The 18,330-nt window shown below is 38.2% G+C and overlaps 1 protein-coding gene across 2 annotated transcripts in view; it reads left to right on the forward strand.

Moving 5' to 3' along the window:
* Nucleotides 1-16,011, forward strand: part of BMPR2 (bone morphogenetic protein receptor type 2) — a 115,693-nt gene extending 99,682 nt beyond the window's left edge. For both annotated transcript variants that reach the window (XM_062002152.1, XM_062002153.1), the window contains 4 exons: nucleotides 750-886; nucleotides 4,381-4,553; nucleotides 5,643-6,922; nucleotides 8,637-16,011. In XM_062002152.1, coding sequence (XP_061858136.1) covers nucleotides 750-886; nucleotides 4,381-4,553; nucleotides 5,643-6,922; nucleotides 8,637-8,887 — 1,841 coding nt within the window. In that variant the 3' untranslated portion in view covers nucleotides 8,888-16,011. The remainder of the gene's footprint in view (nucleotides 1-749; nucleotides 887-4,380; nucleotides 4,554-5,642; nucleotides 6,923-8,636) is intronic.
* Nucleotides 16,012-18,330: the final 2,319 nt, after the last annotated feature.

The following is an 18,330-nucleotide window of genomic DNA, read 5'->3' on the forward strand; positions in this document are numbered from 1 at the left end:
TAGTTCATGCTGAAAGACATTACCTGTTTAAGCAGTTTGCAGGCCTCATGGTAAATGCAATTTGAGCACTATTATTATGTCAAGAGTTTACAAACACTGAGTTGAGATGAGGGCAAAGACATTACTTTCAGTTCCTAGAACTGATAGAAGTGCCTGAAGTGTCTTTCAGACTTTCCTTATGAAAGAGTGGATGGGAAAGTGCTGTGAGTTAATGTGGCCTTTAGTCATCTGTACTTTTATTTATACTAATAACATTAAAAATTCAGGGAAATCCTCCATATCTGTAACACAAACCAGGAGGAAGTAGAGTTTTAAAATTAAACACATGGTATTGTATAACAACCACCACTTTCTTCCCAAGATAGAGCAGATAGAGTTAATTGACCTGCAGCATTCTCTGTGTTAAACAGCTGTACTTTATGTGCAGAGGCATGTAATCTCACTGGGCTTCCTCCCAATTGACATACATGTATATATTCAGTCACTAACATTTCACAGAAATTAGGTGTCATCCTCAGTCTCTAAGACATTCTGAATGTGCCACTCAACCAGGAAAGTATGAGAGGCTGCTGAGCAATACTTTATTCATTGCAGTTAATTCAGCTTTTTTTGTGAAGTTAAACTTTGGAAGAAAGTGGAGATCTCAATAGACAGCAGCTTTGATACTACCTGTAATCACCTGAAAGCCCTTGCTCAGCTTTTTAATCTGTGATTATTATTTTTTTTTTCTTTCTTTCTTTCGCTAACAGGGGAATCTGTGCCAGAGTACCAGATGGCTTTCCAGACGGAAGTTGGAAACCATCCCACTTTTGAAGATATGCAAGTCTTGGTGTCTAGAGAAAAGCAGAGACCAAAATTCCCAGAAGCATGGAAGGAGAACAGCCTGGTGAGATTGTTGGTTTTTTTTAAATATTCTGGCATTTACCAGCCATAGGGTATAGTCACTTCTTAAAAGCAATTTTTAAAATAAATTGGAGGGGGACGGCTGTTTGGTTTTTTGTTGTTCATTAGTATTTGAAGATTGGGAGCTGCTTGTGTCCAGATTTCTTAAATACTGAATTCAGTTTTTAAAAAAAAAAATTGACATGGAAGCTAGATTTCTTTTCAGAAAAAGTACTGTGATTATTATCAGATGCTGCAGCATGATACATGGAAGATAACTTGTTATAGTAATTGTTAGACAGTATCTGTAGTATTATGCATGAAGTGCTCATATGATCTCTGTATGCTGGATCAGAAATGTAAAGGCATTTTATGCCTTTTGACATCTTATAAAATAATAACACTCTAAATAGTTGGCAAAAATGTAGATATATTCTTCCAAAAGTAAAAGTCTGTGGAATAATTTTTTTTTGAAGTTGTGTAGTCCTCAGAATTCACACGGACTACAGATTCTAGCAATCATTTCATTATAACTACATTATAGATTTTATATAGCTGAATTTGATCTGCAATTTTTATTTTCAAGACTATAAACCCAGTAATGATGTTCTGAAATAGCATAGCTTGGCTTAGAGCTTTGCTTCCTACTGCAGGCCAACAAGTTAGGGGAAGACAGCTGAACTCTGGTAAGAGCCTGTGTGCTTGCTTTCATTTGCAGCAAAGGTGAGGTAATGCAAATCCCCTTTGCTTAATGGGGTGCTTGTCTTTTATTCCAACAGTTACTGGGACCCACCAGGTAGATGGTAACTTGTTGAAGTTAAATAGCTTGATGGCAAGTATGAAAATGACATGTGTGACTCGTACTTTAAAAGATATTTCTAGTTATTCCCTTACTGAAACTAGGCTATTCAATCTATAGAGACTTTACTAGTTGATAAGTATACAGCTACTGTGCAGATAATGGGGAGCCGAAGGCCTCATTTGTGCTGATACTTGTAAATATGTATGAAACTGATTTCAGGGAGGAGCATAGCCTCCAGTATTAACAATCCTGTAAAACATGTTATAATTCAGCTAAGAGCTTCATCGAGAGGTTCTCTTATTTTGGCCATCCAGTCTTGGGGAAGTGGAATGATGGGGAAAAAAAAAATCCATGACCAAACTATATAGGAAATCAAGTAGCCAACTGTTTTTACTGTATAGCCATGTTGGCAAATGTGCTGGAAGAACCAAGCCTGACAGCTGTTTTTGAAGAGAGTTATAACTAAAAAAGTTCAAGAAAGTTTGTTTTGTTTTGCAGGCTACCATTTTAAACTTTATGTTCTAACAAACTGATAGACCCCAGCATTATTAGACACTGAGCTAGTAATCATCCCCATATTTAAACTAACACATTCTTTGTGTGGTCACTTTTTTTTTATGGCAAAAATTCAGAATAATAAAAATTATAAGTTCAGCTCTAAGGATGGATTGTAACCTCCTGTCCCTCTTGGGATAAAAGTCTTTTGTTATGTAAAGCTCTGTGGACATGGTGCGTTGTAACACTTTAATACAAATTCACCTATTAGAGAAATGTACTTACTCTCTTCATTTGAGAAATGCAAAAAAAAAGCAATGGATTTTTTTTTTTGGTCACATAATTAAGTCACTCAAAAGATGTGGAAACCTAAATTTGTTACCTATGCAGTCTGAGTCTGTTTCTTCAACATTAACGATCCAGATGTTGATTAGCACAATGTTTTTTCACAGAGGAAATCAATAATCTGAGCAGATGACATGCGTAAAATAATTAAAGGGCTATAGACTGAGTTGGAACAACAATCTTGTCCATTTGCTGAAGCAGGTCCCAAGCCTGACTTCAAAGGTCAGGACTGAAGGATATTAAAAGAATAATGCAGACGTCCTGTTGTTTCTATCCTTTTCATGAATGCTAGAACTTCTAAATAGTGTATTTTAGTATAGATCTCCTTGAACCTGAAAGCAATAGAAAATACATTAGTGTGGTAAATGTGACGCTTTAGAACTTCGATTTTGTCAACAGTCATGACTGTGCTCCTTAATACGTCGAAAGAAAAGAATCTGCTAGAAGAGAGATTATTAATTAAACTCTAGTTAAATTTACTGCTGATGAAACCTGTAGGAGTACAAAGAGGCGAGACAGGAGATGTGAGCCTCCTCTGACTTAGATATGTCTCAGTTTTCACTATATCAAGTCCTAAAAGCTGAATGAAGGCTTTTTATTCTGAGAGAGGAAATGGATCCAGTACACTGTCCTGTTGTCTCTGAAAGTGCTTTTAGACTCACGTCACTCAGCTAAGACGGCTGTAGTTGCTTGGCCCTTGTTTGGTTTTCTGTGGAACGGAGATAAAAAGCTTTGCTTGTGTGGGAGCTCATCCCCACCTGTGCAGCCGAAGCTACATCACTAAACAGCAGGTGACTTGCCAGCTGCAAGTGATGCCAGGAGCACACTCTGTGGGTGATGAGCTCTTGGCTGGCATGCAAAGCTAGTCCTGGCTCTCGCTGCCAGAAGTGAGCAAGGCAGTTCTGGCACAGAGGCAATCATCAGGATCCACTGAATACCTTATTGCTGAGCTGAGATTGTACATAGACATTGGTACTGGAGAGGTTAAAGATAGACTGTAGATGTGAGCTGCTCTGGCAAGCCATATCCTATCCACAGGCCACAGATTGGTAGCCAGGGGCCCATAAATGTCTGCCTGGTTTTTGTACTCAAGATGCAATGGGAGCAGAAGTGCTCATAATTTCAGTTGTCTCCTCTCCAGGTCTCTGGCCATATGGCAGCACATTTTGGAGGTCTTGAGCTCTAATCCTGACTGCACTATTCATCCCCAGTGTGATCCCAGGAAACCGTGTCTGTTTCTTTTTCTCCATCTGTAAAACAAGGACAACAATAATCTGCTCCCACAGTGCAGACAAATTCACTGATATTTATGAGGCGTTTGGTTGTGCACAGTAGTGAAGAGAGGATGAAAATAATGATGAAATGAACAAAGCCATGTCATTTGCATATGGTGCAGGGAAGTAAGGCAAAAACCATTAGCTAAATTATGAGGATAACAATGACACCATTTCCAGTACATCATCAATCCTTACCACACAGCTTTCATAAGGCAGGGAGAGTGAACTGTGCATTTGTACATCAGAGGGCTGGCTGAAGGTTGTGTGGATCTTGTGAATGTAGCTTCTCCAAAGTAATTGTCTCCCCAGTTGGTGTGTGTGTGAGGTATGATATTAGTCCTGCATATACTAAAGTAGCTTCAAAGTTAATTGTGCATCTTCTGTTTCTCACCAGTTCGTGACTCTTTTCATGTATACAGAATGCTGTCATAAACCAGTCAATTTAAATATAAAGGGAATATAATTTTATAAATTATAAGAGGGAAAATAATTTTATTAAAATATTTATTATTATTATATATCATTATTATATTATTATTTATAATTATTTATAAAGGGATTTTGTTTGTCTCTTGGCAGGCTGTGAGGTCACTTAAAGAAACAATTGAAGACTGTTGGGATCAAGATGCTGAAGCTCGACTAACAGCACAGTGTGCTGAGGAGAGGATGGCAGAACTCATGATGATTTGGGAGAGGAATAAATCAGTTAGTCCAACAGTCAACCCTATGTCAACTGCCATGCAAAATGAGCGGTAAGAAGAGAAAACATTTAGTTTTAGTCAGCAGCAAATGGCCAATGCAATGCTCGGCTCACTCCAGGAAGGAAGCTAGAGCATGCTGCCAGCTTGAGTGTTTTGGTACCCAGGAAGTGTGTGTGTTTTGTGAGGTAGACTACATACAGGTGTAGTGTGATACAATCCTGATTGCTTGTGTTCTTAAGATCTCCCGTGTGTCCTCAGAATTCAGGCATGTTTTGTGTAAACAACTGTGCTTCTCATAGAGGGGCCTTTCAAACTGAACTTAGGCAAACTGTCTGAACAGGCTTGCAATGATAGGAAGTGATTGTGGTCTTTAAGGATGTTTGGTAAGTGATGCATAAAACTTCTGTTTAAAGTGTTCTGCTAAAAACTGAATTTGCAGGCAACATGAGATCAGGAAATCACTGAGTCTCAGACCTTTAGCTTTTCAGTTAAAGAACTGCTGGGCCATTGTTTTTAGTCATCATTATTGTGACCCCAGGGAGAGAAGTGCCGTGCATTTGCTGCTTGTATATGATCCAGAGGGAGTGAGAATTTGCAGAACTGACTCTGGTGCTTAGTAGTATACTCTAGAGGTCTGGATTTGAGAGGAGAGTAATTTTGCTGTATATGACAGTCTTTATTGTCATGAAAAAAACCTCCATTCAAGTTGTAGAATACCCAAATTGTGAAAATAATAGATTTTGCATGGTTTAGCACCTTGTGACTTTGTCCCAGTATCACTTTCTTTATCCATCTTGTGTGATGAGTTCTTGAGCCCTTCTTCAGCATCACTTCTCTGCAACTAGAGTAGTACCTTAGCAGTGAACTGGACAAGCAGCATATTGGGCAATTAGAAGAAAATTACTGTTATTGACTGTGTTATATAAATAACATCTTTGACAAAATTGCTGTTCTAGTAAAACCAATTTTCTGCTACCATGGATTTTTCAAGGCAGTTACTGGAAGATCACAGATTGTACTGTGTCTGTCCATAGTTTATGCGTGGAAAGAAACAGAGAGACATTCCCTTCTCTTAAATGAGAGATGTTATGAGGTGATTTTTACATATATGATCTTAATGTCACTTATTTTTTCTTAAAGGAATCTGTCACATCATAGGCGTGTATCAAAGATAAGGCCATATCCAGATTACTCTTCCTCTTCCTACATTGAAGATTCAATCCACCACACTGACAGCATAGTGAAGAACATTTCTTCTGAACATTCAATGTCCACTACACCACTGACTTCAGGGGAAAAGAACAGAAACTCCATTAACTATGAGCGGCAACAGGCACAAGCTCGCATCCCTAGTCCTGAGACAAGTGTCACCAGTTTGTCCACCAATACTACCACTACCAATACAACTGGCCTCACTCCTAGCATTGGCATGACCACCATATCTGAAATGCCTTATTCGGATGAAACAAACTTACATACTACAAATGTCATGCAGCCAGGTGGGCCCACCCCTGTTTGTCTCCAGCTAACAGAGGAGGACTTAGAAACAAATAAATTGGATCCAAAAGAAGTGGATAAGAACCTGAAAGAAAGCTCTGATGAGAATCTGATGGAACATTCACTTAAGCAGTTTAGCGGGCCAGATCCACTCAGCAGCACTAGTTCCAGCTTGCTTTATCCGCTGATAAAACTAGCAGTAGAGGTGACAGGACAACAGGACTTCACACAAGCTGGCAATGGTCAAGCGTGTTTAATTCCAGATGTCCCATCTACTCAGGTGTATCCTCTACCCAAGCAACAGAACCTTCCAAAGAGGCCTACTAGCCTCCTCCTAAACACCAAAAATTCAACAAAGGAGCCACGGTTAAAATTTGGTGGCAAGCACAAATCAAACTTGAAGCAAGTGGAAACAGGTGTTGCCAAGATGAACACTATCAATGCTGCAGAACCTCATGTCGTGACAGTTACTATGAATGGAGTGGCTGGGAGAAGCCACAGCATAAACTCTCATGCTGCCACAACCCAATATGCCAACGGCACGGTGCTGACTGGCCAGACAGCCAGTTCAGTAGCGCAGAGGGCACAGGAAATGCTTCAGAACCAGTTCAGTGGAGAGGATATTCGGCTGAATATTAATTCAAGTCCTGATGAGCATGAACCCTTGTTGAGGCGGGAGCAGCAGGTTGGCCATGATGAAAGTGTACTGGACCGCCTTGTTGACAGGAGAGAGCGACCACAGGATAATGGCCGCACAAACGCCAATAATAACAACAGTAATCCGTGTCCAGTGCAAGACACCACCACAGTCACTATCCAGAACATAGTGAGAAATCCTGGGCAGACCCAGACTAGAAGAGCACAGAGGCCTAATTCGCTGGATCTATCAGCCACAAGTAGTTTGGATAGCAGTAGTATGCAGTGTAAGTGCTTGCAGGACTTGAACAGTTTCCCTGACACCTTCCTACTTTATATATATGTGCCTGAATAGAAAATTCTTTCTCACCTGTCCCTCCTCAAAGGATACTTACTAAATCCCATATAAATTTAATTTCAGTCTTCTGGATTGAAGTCCTGTCTACATCAACTCCAGCACATTAGGTCACTATCTTGCTTCCATATACATTGAACAAATCTATCCCTTTATAACCTGTCTACTCTGACTCTAGGAAGGGAATAATTTCTAACTCATTAATCCTTGCAAGGCACCAACCTTGGCAGGTGTAAAGCATATTGAAGAAGTTTCCTATTTCTTCCTTCAGGGGCACATTATACTTCCTTTTCCTTATTTTTCCATGTTCTCTTAAGAGTGATTGTCTCTAGGATCCCTTGATTTAAGTAATTTATTATAATAAATACTTACATGCTGTGTTACTTTTAAAGCAAGTGATTTTACTGTATTAGCCCAGCCTAGATGGAGGGTCAGGAATTTTCTACTTTACTATCTGAACTTCAACAATTATAGCAACCCTTTGTCAGTTTACCATGTATAAATGTAAAAATTCATCAAAGTGGTTAGAGAATTAATTGATTTAATAGCCTCCTCAGAGTAACAGCATTAAGAGTTTTAGAGCCAAAGATCTAAGTGGTTACAATGGGGCTTTTCTTTTTACAGGAAAAATGTAATCATGTAGTTATTGTTCAATTAGGTACATGCTCTTGAGTTTGACTTTGGGCCTGTTGGGGCTGTTGGTTGCTCCTAGTGTGCATTTTAAAGAGAACATGTTTCCAGAATGCACTGTAGTCTTTGAAAGGTGCTTGCAAACCTCTGACTATGTTTAGACAGAGGCTGACATAGTAGTGAAATGAAAGTAGGTGCCAAGCATCTGTGGAAAGATAAAGTTTAGAAACAAACCAGAAAGGATCTTTCAAGAAAGGTAGTTGAATATTCAATATTGAATGTTTTAAGCCTTCCTTTTAAGTAGGAAACCTTAATTGTTGTCTTAACATGTTGACTTGAGTTGAAATCTTATTGAGGTAAAGAAAAACAGATGAATGCAGTAGCTTTCCTTAATTGATGGTTAAGTAAAGAGTTTGAAGGTTACATAAATGGAAAGTTTTTTAACAATCAGATTACTACCGCTGAAATTGTGCCCTGATTAAAGTTGGTTTTGCCAGTTTTGCAAACCAATATGCCCAATCCCAACTTAAGATCTTAACAAAGAATGGACCATTTCATCTTCAGGTGAAATGCTTTGCCAGGTGAAGGAGACTTATGATTTAATGATGTTATTAGCCTTTGGCATCCTGTAGTAGCGATATGTTTTTGTACCTCCCATTACAGGTAATATAAGATACTATGATTGCAAAGGCCCCTCAAATGTCAAATGCTGATTCTGCTGTTTGATGCCAATGTGCATTCAAGGTAACACAAATTACTTCACTGAAGTAATTTCTGACAGAACAGAATCTGACCTCTTGTTTTAGTGGCAGCTACTATAGTTGATGTGCCTGTCCTGCCTCTGCCACACGGTTGCTGTTGTGTGATAAGATTTTGTTCTTTTGTTCTGTTTTGCATGAGTAACAACCCTGGACTCTGCAGTCTAATCTTACCTTCCTCATAATACTATCTTCTACTCTGTTTTTGGGTTTTGTTTGCATTTTTTTTTGGTTGTGTTTTTTTTTGGTTGTCTTCAGTAGGTGACTCCTCACAGGATGGCAAATCGGGCTCAGGAGAAAAGATCAAGAAACGTGTGAAAACTCCGTACTCGCTGAAGAGGTGGCGTCCTTCAACGTGGGTCATCTCTACGGAGCCGCTGCACTGTGAGGTCAACAACAATGGCAGCGAGCGGGCTGGCCCCTCCAAGTCCAGCACCGCCGTTTACCTTGCAGAAGGAGGCACTGCCACCACCATGGTATCTAAGGACACGGGAGTGAACTGCCTGTGAAATACTTCAGAAGTCAACAAATGACCTTTTTTTGTGTTATTTGAACCAAACATGCAGAAGATATTTTAAAAAAACCTGCTTTCTCCTCCTGTCAGCAACCCCTACCAAGGACTCGCTTTAAATAGATTTCAGCTATGCAGAAAATTTTTAGCTTATGCTTCCATATTTTTTTATTTTGTTTTATTTTTTGAATGGTTTTTGCACTTTTGTTTCATATCGCTAAAGTTAAGTCTGTCTGTTTTGACCACTGAATATATATATGTGTATCGAAAATGTGGTCTCAAAATATTTTTTTAAAAAAAGTAACAAAAAAAAGTATTGCTCATAATCAGTTTGGACCAGTTTCTTAAGGTCACTAAGATCATAAGCAGACTATAAGACAGGTTTGACTGCAGTGGTGACTTGTAACCATAGTTTGATTTCTGTGCACAAGCTAGTCTGTATATTTCTATGTTACAAAGTGTATTCTCTTTTGAACTCCCTATTTTTCTTGTCATGTTGAAATGTGCAATAGTCTATAGTTCACAGTATGCATATTGAAAAGTGTTTCTAAAACTGCCACATGTTCCCCTTTTTGTAATTGTTAATTTTTCCCTGACAGTTGAGCAGCCTTCGCAGACTGTAGCCAGCTTGAAGCAGCTGCCTATATCACATTGTGCTCTGAGGTGACAATGCATGGGTTTTCCCCAACTTGAAAGAGCTTTTGAAAAGGAACACACACAAAAAAATCTGAGCTCAGTACCTTTCCTTTGATCTTTCCAAATCAAAACATGGTTCCTTTACCATTGTAGATGCCAGGGTGTGAAGTTCCTAGCAACAAAATGTTGAACAAATGTAAGGAAACAATGTCAGCCACTTCTTCCATTTTACTTTGTGCGCAGTTTCATCCTCTCTATTTATGTAAAACCTTATTTTGATCGCTAATGGTGTGTACACTGAAAAACACATATGAATAACTACCATATTTAAAAGCTCTAGCGAAGATAAGTTGTGAACTTATTTTGTTTACACAAAGGAAAAATCAGGAGTCTTATTTGGCACAAAACAGTTTTGTGATGAGTCAATCTTTCCTGATTTACCTTCTTACAGGCAGTCTGGGGTAGAATCAGCCTGATTACTTAATCAGTTAGGTGCATCCTAATTGACTGTTGTTGCTGAGTTGAGTTGAAACTTGTCCTCCCCTCAGAGTTTTTAGAGACCCTCATTCATCATGCTAAAATTTATTGCATGCTTTTAAAATCCATGGTTATGAGTTTTTGCAGGGGTGACTGGGGTTTTTCTTCACTCTCTGCTTAGACCCTTCCTTTTTTCAGTTTGCAGCACATTGATTTTAGGTGTCGGTGAACAAGAGTGTAAAGTCTATTGAAGTAAACAGTATTTTCACCATCTCAAGTAAACCTTATCTCTTTTTAGAATTATTGTTTTTACTGTCTACTGAAAGAAAACTAATTTCCCTATTGTTCAGGACCTCCTTCTGCCTAAGAATTATCCTCCATCTGAGAAACACTCTTTCTGATTTAAAACATTTGAGTAAAAACTATTTAGATAAAAAAATTGTCACACACATCAGTCTTTGGTACCCAGTAAAGTTTTATCACTTTATCTGAAAACTGGTGATGTTCAAAGAAAGAAAATCTATTCAGTCCACCTGCCAAACTCCCATGGCAGGATACTGTCAGTAACAATTGCCTCCTCCAGCCCATCTCCTTTCAGCTGGCTGAAATAGATGCTTCAGGCTTTCAAGCTCATTTGTTTCCTTGATGTTATATTATTTTTTTCTCCCTGAGGTAAACTTTGCCAGTCTTCTGTATCTGATGATAAAACTAGAATAATATATGCCTAGCTACGTCTGATTCTTGCCATTTCCCATACTCCTTCATTTATGCTTGATTGCTATGATTTGCTGTTCTATTGCTTCTTAATGTTTCTTAGATTCTTTTAGATATCTCCAAGAGATAACTCTAAATCCACACTTTAATGAAGTGTAGTTGTAGAAATACAAGCCATGAGACATGTTTTGGGCTCCCTATGTTCTTTAAGCACCAGTTCAAGCAGTACCTTTCATCTCTGAGGTGTAATTCTGTTATCTGCCTGTATAAATACTCAATTATATCTCCCCACTTAAAAAATAGAGCCTTTCTCTGGTTTTACTTTTAATCCGCTCTCCGGCTTCTCATCTGCTGCAATCTTATGTCCCTGATGTTGAAAACCTGCCAGTTGCTCAGCTGGATTTCAAGACTTGAATCAGAATTTTTGGCATTCTATTCATCATTTTGGTTGTGATTATCTTCTCTTTTGGCCTCCTTTGAGTCTCCATTTGAAGTACAATATAGTTTTGTGATGGCTGCTGTATCACACATTTTGAAGATGCTTCACTCCTTTCTCAATGACTTTTTGCTTTGCCTTGCATGTATCTTCCTTCAGCATTTCAGAATGTGCTCTGGAAAGCGTATTTAGGACACTCTTATCTAACTTGAAACACTCTGGGGAGAGAACAGTTATTTGCTCTAACTGCTGGTTCTTTCTTCTAAAACAGATTTGCACCAGTCTTCTAGCCTTTCTTTTCAGGCCAGTCCTTTGTAAGAAATCCAACTTTTTTGTGCTCAGTAGAAGATGTTCTTCTGCAGTTTTCCTTAAACATTCTTAAAGTAAACTTAACCATTTCTTTTCCTTCATCTATTTCTGTTGCTTGCTGGAAGGCCTTTGGGATGAATTATAAGTAGTAGAAAGTAGTAGCTTTGCAGTCTACCATGGATAAATATAATTTATAACATGATAGAAATATGTACTTTATCATAAAATACCCTATAGATTAAATAGAGAAAAACTATTTCTTTTTAAATGTCAGTCAAAACAAACTTTGAAGCAGGTACCAAGCTACTGTAATTCTGCACAGCTAGATGAGGTCAGATCAGCAATTTTGTTTTACTGATACATTCAGTAATGTCCTCTTTTTGCTCACAATACATAATCCAACCCCCATAGAATACTTCTCTGGAAGTTAAATGAACTATATCTCATACTATGGGGAACCATCCTTAGCCAAATGAAATACATGTAAGAGAGCGAATTCTACTGATCAGACAAGTGGGTAAATGTACTATAATCGGGGGAGACAAATGTGTTTTATTTCTTTGTGTTTGCTTCTTTTTTAAGAAAAAAGGATAGTGATGAAAGTTGATAATTTTCTATCAATTTCTCATATATCTATCACAGGCAAGATAAATATAGCAAAATGAAAATAGAATGATAGTGTAAATATCTATGAATTGTGCCACTGTCAAATAGGCAACAGTAGAATATTTGCTATGGTAATTTATAATGTGTAATTCAAGTAAAATGTTAGAGCAAACATTTGTGATGTTTGTATATATAAGCCAAAATCCAAAATATTCTTGGTTTTAGGCTAGCAGAAGCCAGAAGAGTTGCTTAGGTTAATTCATTGTCGCTTTTTCCATTTCCTATACTAGAGATACTCACCAACACAAAATGGTTTTTAGAACGTGAATTCTAATCATTGAAACAGACATGCCTCATAGTCAGAATTATTTTCTTCTAAAAATGATATTTACAAGTCAGATTACCTGCAATACTTCTCCTGAATTTGCTTATAATGCTTTATAGTTTCACGTGCTAAACATTTAGTATTAAAAAAGCCTTTCTCAAAACTGCAAGATGCACTTAAATGGCACAGCTGAAGGTAAAGGAATTCCTAATTTAAAAGAAAAGCAATTGATATTGTCATCATTAGAATAGTCTCAGAAACCAGTAACATGTCTGGTTGTGTTTTGCTTTCTAACTACAGTTCATTTTTGTCTGGTTTCCATTTAGAAAATTACCTTGTTTTCAAAGGCAACATAGCTTCTTTTTTTTTTTTTTTTCAGTGCACTGGGGACAAAAAAAACAATGCAAGATGGGTGCTGGCAAGCTTCATGAAACAAACAAAACAAACAAAACAAATCCCACCTTATAAATATGTTTAGAAAGTATGTATCTTCCTACCTGTCAGCTTTCTCTAAAAGCAGTCTTTGATCCTACCTGCCTCAGATAGGAGAACACAGGAGTTCTGTATTTACATGCAAGAGATTATTGGGCCAATTTTAATAATAATTAATTGTTACTTTATATATGTATACATTTTGTATGCCGTAGTTTGTGTTCAGTGCATTTTGCTCTAATGATAGTCTCTTTTTTAAATGTTAACAAAAAAGTCAATTAGAATAACATTACTAAGTATGTTCAGACGATAATTTTCCTTCATGAAGAATATTCAAAACATCACAGCCATTCTGCTTAATGTGTTCTATTATAGAAGTTCCAGCCTAATTAGGGAGAATTGTTAAATTCATATATTTAGTCAGTACAAGAGAAATTAATTATGCTGTATAAAACTGATGGCAGATCCCATTGCTGAAGTAGACTGGTTTGAAGTCAGAAATATAATAACTGCCGAGTGCAGTAGCATATGCACGACTTGATGTGAAACTGGAAAACTTAGAGCAGCTTATCAAAGAGAATTGCAATGAGATTGATTAGTCTATGGAAGCTGGATTATAGACTGGACAACATAGTATTTTCCATAAATTTGGATAATTTTTCTCCCTGATCTTCCACTGTACATTTTAACAGGTAAATGTATTAACCTTTTATTTTACTCCTTTTTGTTCAGCTTTAAGGCTTTTCTCAGTGTTAAAAGCTACATATATTGCAGTGAAGCCAAATATATATACATTTTTATGTAAACTCTGTATTTAGATTAATATGTACGTTGTGCATAAATTCCAGGATTAAATCTCTGAGTTAAAGCATCAGATGGTAGCACTGGTAGCACGTATAATGTTCTTTTTCATATGCCATTTTTAAGTTGTCTTTAGTGCATCACAGTAAAATTGGGATCAGACTGTGACACATAATTCAGTAGCGTTAGATCTCCCATAACAGACTTGTTAGGCAGAATGAATTTATGACACAGAGAGAAAGAGAAAGCTGGGAATGCACACAAGAAACTTTATCTGAAGCTGACTAATTTAAGGTACCTCCTCTAAAGATCAAAAAAATAACTCAAAATACTTAATACATGATAATTTTCACAAAGCTTTTTTATGTAGTAGCTATAGTTATGTGTGTGGTTTAAACATAGTATTTTATAGTCCTTTAAATCAAATAACGTTTTAGGCTTCTATATTGATTCTATGAAATACATCCCTTTTTTGATCCTGCTTACACAGGTTCACACAGTAGGTTCAGTTTTGATGTGAAATAGTAACAAATCAGAAATCCCATTTTGAGGTTTCTCCTTTACAGACTGAAATTGGTGGCAGAACTTACACTTCTGCAGATAACAGGGTTAGGCACTCCTGCAAATCACAGTGGGAGTTCTGCTTGGCACAAGTGTGTCTGAAGAAGTCACCATTTGATCGGCTTGAGCCGAATGCCCTTGACATCAAAGAGGAGTCTGCCGTGGGTTATGAGCAAAGGAGGATTGGGTTCTGCTAGCAGTGGTTTTAAAAACCTTTTAGGAGGATTAGCCCTGGGAAAGCTACAATGGAATGTGGGATGACGTGGGCAAGCACTGGCTACTGAGTCTGGAGGGGTGTTAGCTGGTGCCTCGGGTCAGTACTGGTGCAGCTGTGGTTATTGTCAAGAAGTGTAACTGCACCAGTGGGAGTGGAAGGTTTCAAGATAAATCCTCATTTATACCAAAGCCCTTTTGTGTTGATGTGGGCTTCATGCAGGTCTGAGTTAGTGGCTGCTGTGGTGCATTACTAATATGAATTACTTTTTATGGCCATGTCTATTTATTTCACTGTGGTTTAATATACATATGTGCATAATAAGCAGGAAGTAGTGAGAGTTACGTTAACTTATAATGTAATTGTCAGATATTTTTAAAAGCCTATTGGTTGGCAGGTATGTATATTTGCAAGTCGGTTGGTTAACTTCAATGCATATGTCATGCTGCAACAGATGCAGTAACCGTCACAGTAAGGAGGGATTTCTTCAAATTTCATGCAGGCTTCTGCAGATACATTACAGGAGCACACATGCATATCCGGGTCGTAGCGTCTTGCCTGGTAACTACATTAAAGCAAAGATAATTAGCCTTTATAGCTTCCTAGTTTCAAGGTCTCCTAAAAGTAAATTTTTGTAGCCCGTTACCTTTTTCTTTTTTTAAGAGAGGAAAAATGTGAGTTTTTTCTAGAGCACTTGATTCACTTTTTTTTTTTGTGCTTCAGAACTGTATCATGAAGTATCACACTTCAATCTTGTTTATTCAAAAGGAAATAAAGTAGCTAATGTTTCTTTAGTTTGTAAAAAGTCACAAGAACAAAGAAACAGGCAAGTTCAAGTTCTAGCTGACTTTCATTTGTCACTTTTGAATTTCCTGATTTGTGACTCCTCTCTCACACTGTTGAAATGTATTTAAAAAGGTTTGTATGTAATGTTTCTTGTCTGCTTTTTGTCTCTAAAGTGTGCTCTATTCACATTTATATAAGCTGGAAAACATATTTTACAATCACTGTTGATTATTTCCCCCCCAAATACAGTTCAAGAAGAAAGTGAACATGATAAAGACTGATTTCTAGGATTTGGTCTTTTGTAGAAGCCAAAATGAGTTGTGAAACTGCCATTTTCCTTATGAAAGACTGTAAGAGCATTACTTTCTGAGCGAGCTTTTCTGGGGAAAAGGGGGAGAAACCCTAGAATATGGAGAACCCTTTTGTTAATGGGTGTTTTTGTTTTTTCTCTCGAATGACTGAGGAAATATCATGTATGAATTTATAAATAATTGCTTTCAGTTATTTCTTTTGCATAAGCTTCCCAGTACCCTTGCTATGCTGTATAAGTTGTGTTTCATGGAACAGTGTGAGTATGAAGTAAAAAGCTAATTTTTGGTTTTTAATCATCTGTGGATGCCACTATGAAAGCTGACATTGTTTAAAGCCACTACAGAGTTTTCTATGAATACTTGTAAGAATTGTTTTGTTATATATAAACCTAAATAAAGAGATTGTATTGATACAGAGACATTGGACAAGAACATTTAAAAGGCTATTCTTTAGGTCTAAAAGAAAAAGCTTGCTGTAAAATGGTGCATTATTTCATTTATTAAAGATCATATTAATGACAAAAAGCATGGTCTTTTGTGGCTTTTTCATGGTGTTGTTGGCCCTGAGTAATAAGATATGCTATAAGGAATGAGAGGAAAATCCTTGTTGCAGCTGTGTTTTGTTGGTTGAGGATGAGGAACTACTTCATTAGAGGGCTGAATAAGACTTTCAGACCCTTTAGGGGGATGTGTTAGGTTGCATGCTGCAGTGTTACGTTAAGAAAGAATGTGGAGTAACTAACGTGGTGCCTCTCCTGGCTTTTTTGCCTGTTTTCACCGTTGAGCCAGTTAAGATGCTTGCAATGGCAAGTTTTGTAGGCATTTCAGTTTAACACGCTCTTGTTACACCTTGTCTGTCTGCAGAAAATCAGAAAAAGCAAAAAAGATGAAATAGAAAAAAGGAAATGGGAGAAAGAGGTGTTACTTTCTCCTTCATTATTGGTTGGGCTGCACATGGTTCGAGTGCAGGATTGGTGGCAACCAGGCATGTGGGAGGAACACGGAAAGCAACAACCTTTGCAGGTGGGACAAGAATTAAAATAGCAATGCACTCTTCTTACCACACAAACTATTGCACTCATTCCCCTCCCTATGAGGAGACTCGTCTTGGCATTCTTCCAAGCAGGAGCTTTTCTCAGAGTTGCTGTTCTCTCCAGTGAAACTAGGAGAGATGGATTATATCATTAAAAAGACTGCAGATTTACCCCGCAAGCTGGCCTGACCCAGGACTGTGCCTGCTGTGCCTCCTGCAGGTAAGGTGTTGGTAAGAGACAGCTTTTCTCAACTGTAGTCTCCTTTATTTTGCTCCCTGGTGTTTTTCAACTCCTGATGCAAGACCTTCATTTTGAAGGAGTTGTCTGGGATGTTTTTTACTTTGTAATGAAGACCTCTTCCTCTAGTTTCCCTTTTTCCAGTCATGCTTGTGAGGAGCTTCAAAATGAGCCATTAACACCACCCTACAGATGGTAGATAGATACACTGTACCCATACACAGCTGATGCTGTTCATTTGGTCTCATCTTTCTCACCTTCTGTGTGACCAATAGGTCACCTATTGACAAGGAGAAGGTCCCTTCCTGAAAGACAGCACTGTGTTAATATGCAGCGGCTTGCTATTGGCTGAACAATAAAAGCTCACAGGAAAGAGGCTGGCTAGGCAGGTCTATATGTGGGGCTTTAAGGACAGGCTGACAAAGCTCTCTGAATCCAGAGATGTCAATTACATTGGTGAGAGCCCTTAAGTCCTCCAAGAAACAGCTCCACGAAAGTCATATTTCCTATGAGGCTGGAGCCAGGGAGTCAGTGGGGGCCAGGGCCACCAGGAGTGCTGGGAACCACATGAAACTTGTTTCCCTGAGGCCCTGCCCTGTGCAGCAGCTCTTTCTCCAGAGTAAGAGAGAGAAGGTGGTGGCAATGCTGAAGAAAATCCTCGAGGGATGTTGACATAGTCATCACAGAAATAACAAGAGTTGCTGCATGCCTGTTCTGCCTTCACTAGTGTCCTGGATGGAGGCAGCTGCTGCTGCTAAGGAAGGCTTGGAGTTGGGGGCAGCCATGACAAAAGATCCCCTCCCAGCAATTAGTGTTCCTTGTGGTGCTACAGCATGAGCAGCCAAGTTGTGCCCTACCCCGACAGGTGTGGCTGAGTCTTATCCTCAGGGCATCTGAGAAACCTTGACTCAGCTCTAGGATACCAAAGTGTTACTGGTGAATTTTACTGATACCTTTTTTACTGGCTTGCATGAGCATGCATTTTACTGGCTTAAACAGATTCCTGATCTCCCTGCATAACCTCATATATTCACTTTGTCCAACTCTCTCCTGCAGAAATAACAACTACTTCAATTTGGCTTTTCCTTTGCTAATGGAAAATGAAAGTAAAACAACAATAATTATATTCCACTTTGTTCCAAAGCAGTGATGCAGCTGTAGAAAATACTTTGTGGAACACAACCACATCAGTCTTCCATTTATTTCCATTCAGAGTTTTTTCCCCATTTACTTCTTGCTAATCCTGATGTTGTGGAAATTCTCCATGAGCAGGAGATTATAGACATCTGCTCACTGCCATGACCCAAAGCATGTTCTGTTGGATGAGAAAGTTAATATTCTACACGCAGGAAAACTCAACTACACCAAAATGTTTGTATTTGTAGAAATTCAGCTTTTCATGTTAGCCTGAAAGGTTGTCTTTCTCCATCCAAGAAGGAATTGAAATGTTTCATCTCTTTAGAATTTAAATGGCACACTTGGGTCGTCTGCTTTATGTCAGGGAATCATCTTTCAGCTCTCAGTACCACAGGCAAAGTCTGTGATAAATCCACAAATGATGA

Source organism: Colius striatus, chromosome 9 (genome assembly GCF_028858725.1).
Source record: "Colius striatus isolate bColStr4 chromosome 9, bColStr4.1.hap1, whole genome shotgun sequence".
NCBI lineage: Eukaryota > Metazoa > Chordata > Aves > Coliiformes > Coliidae > Colius > Colius striatus.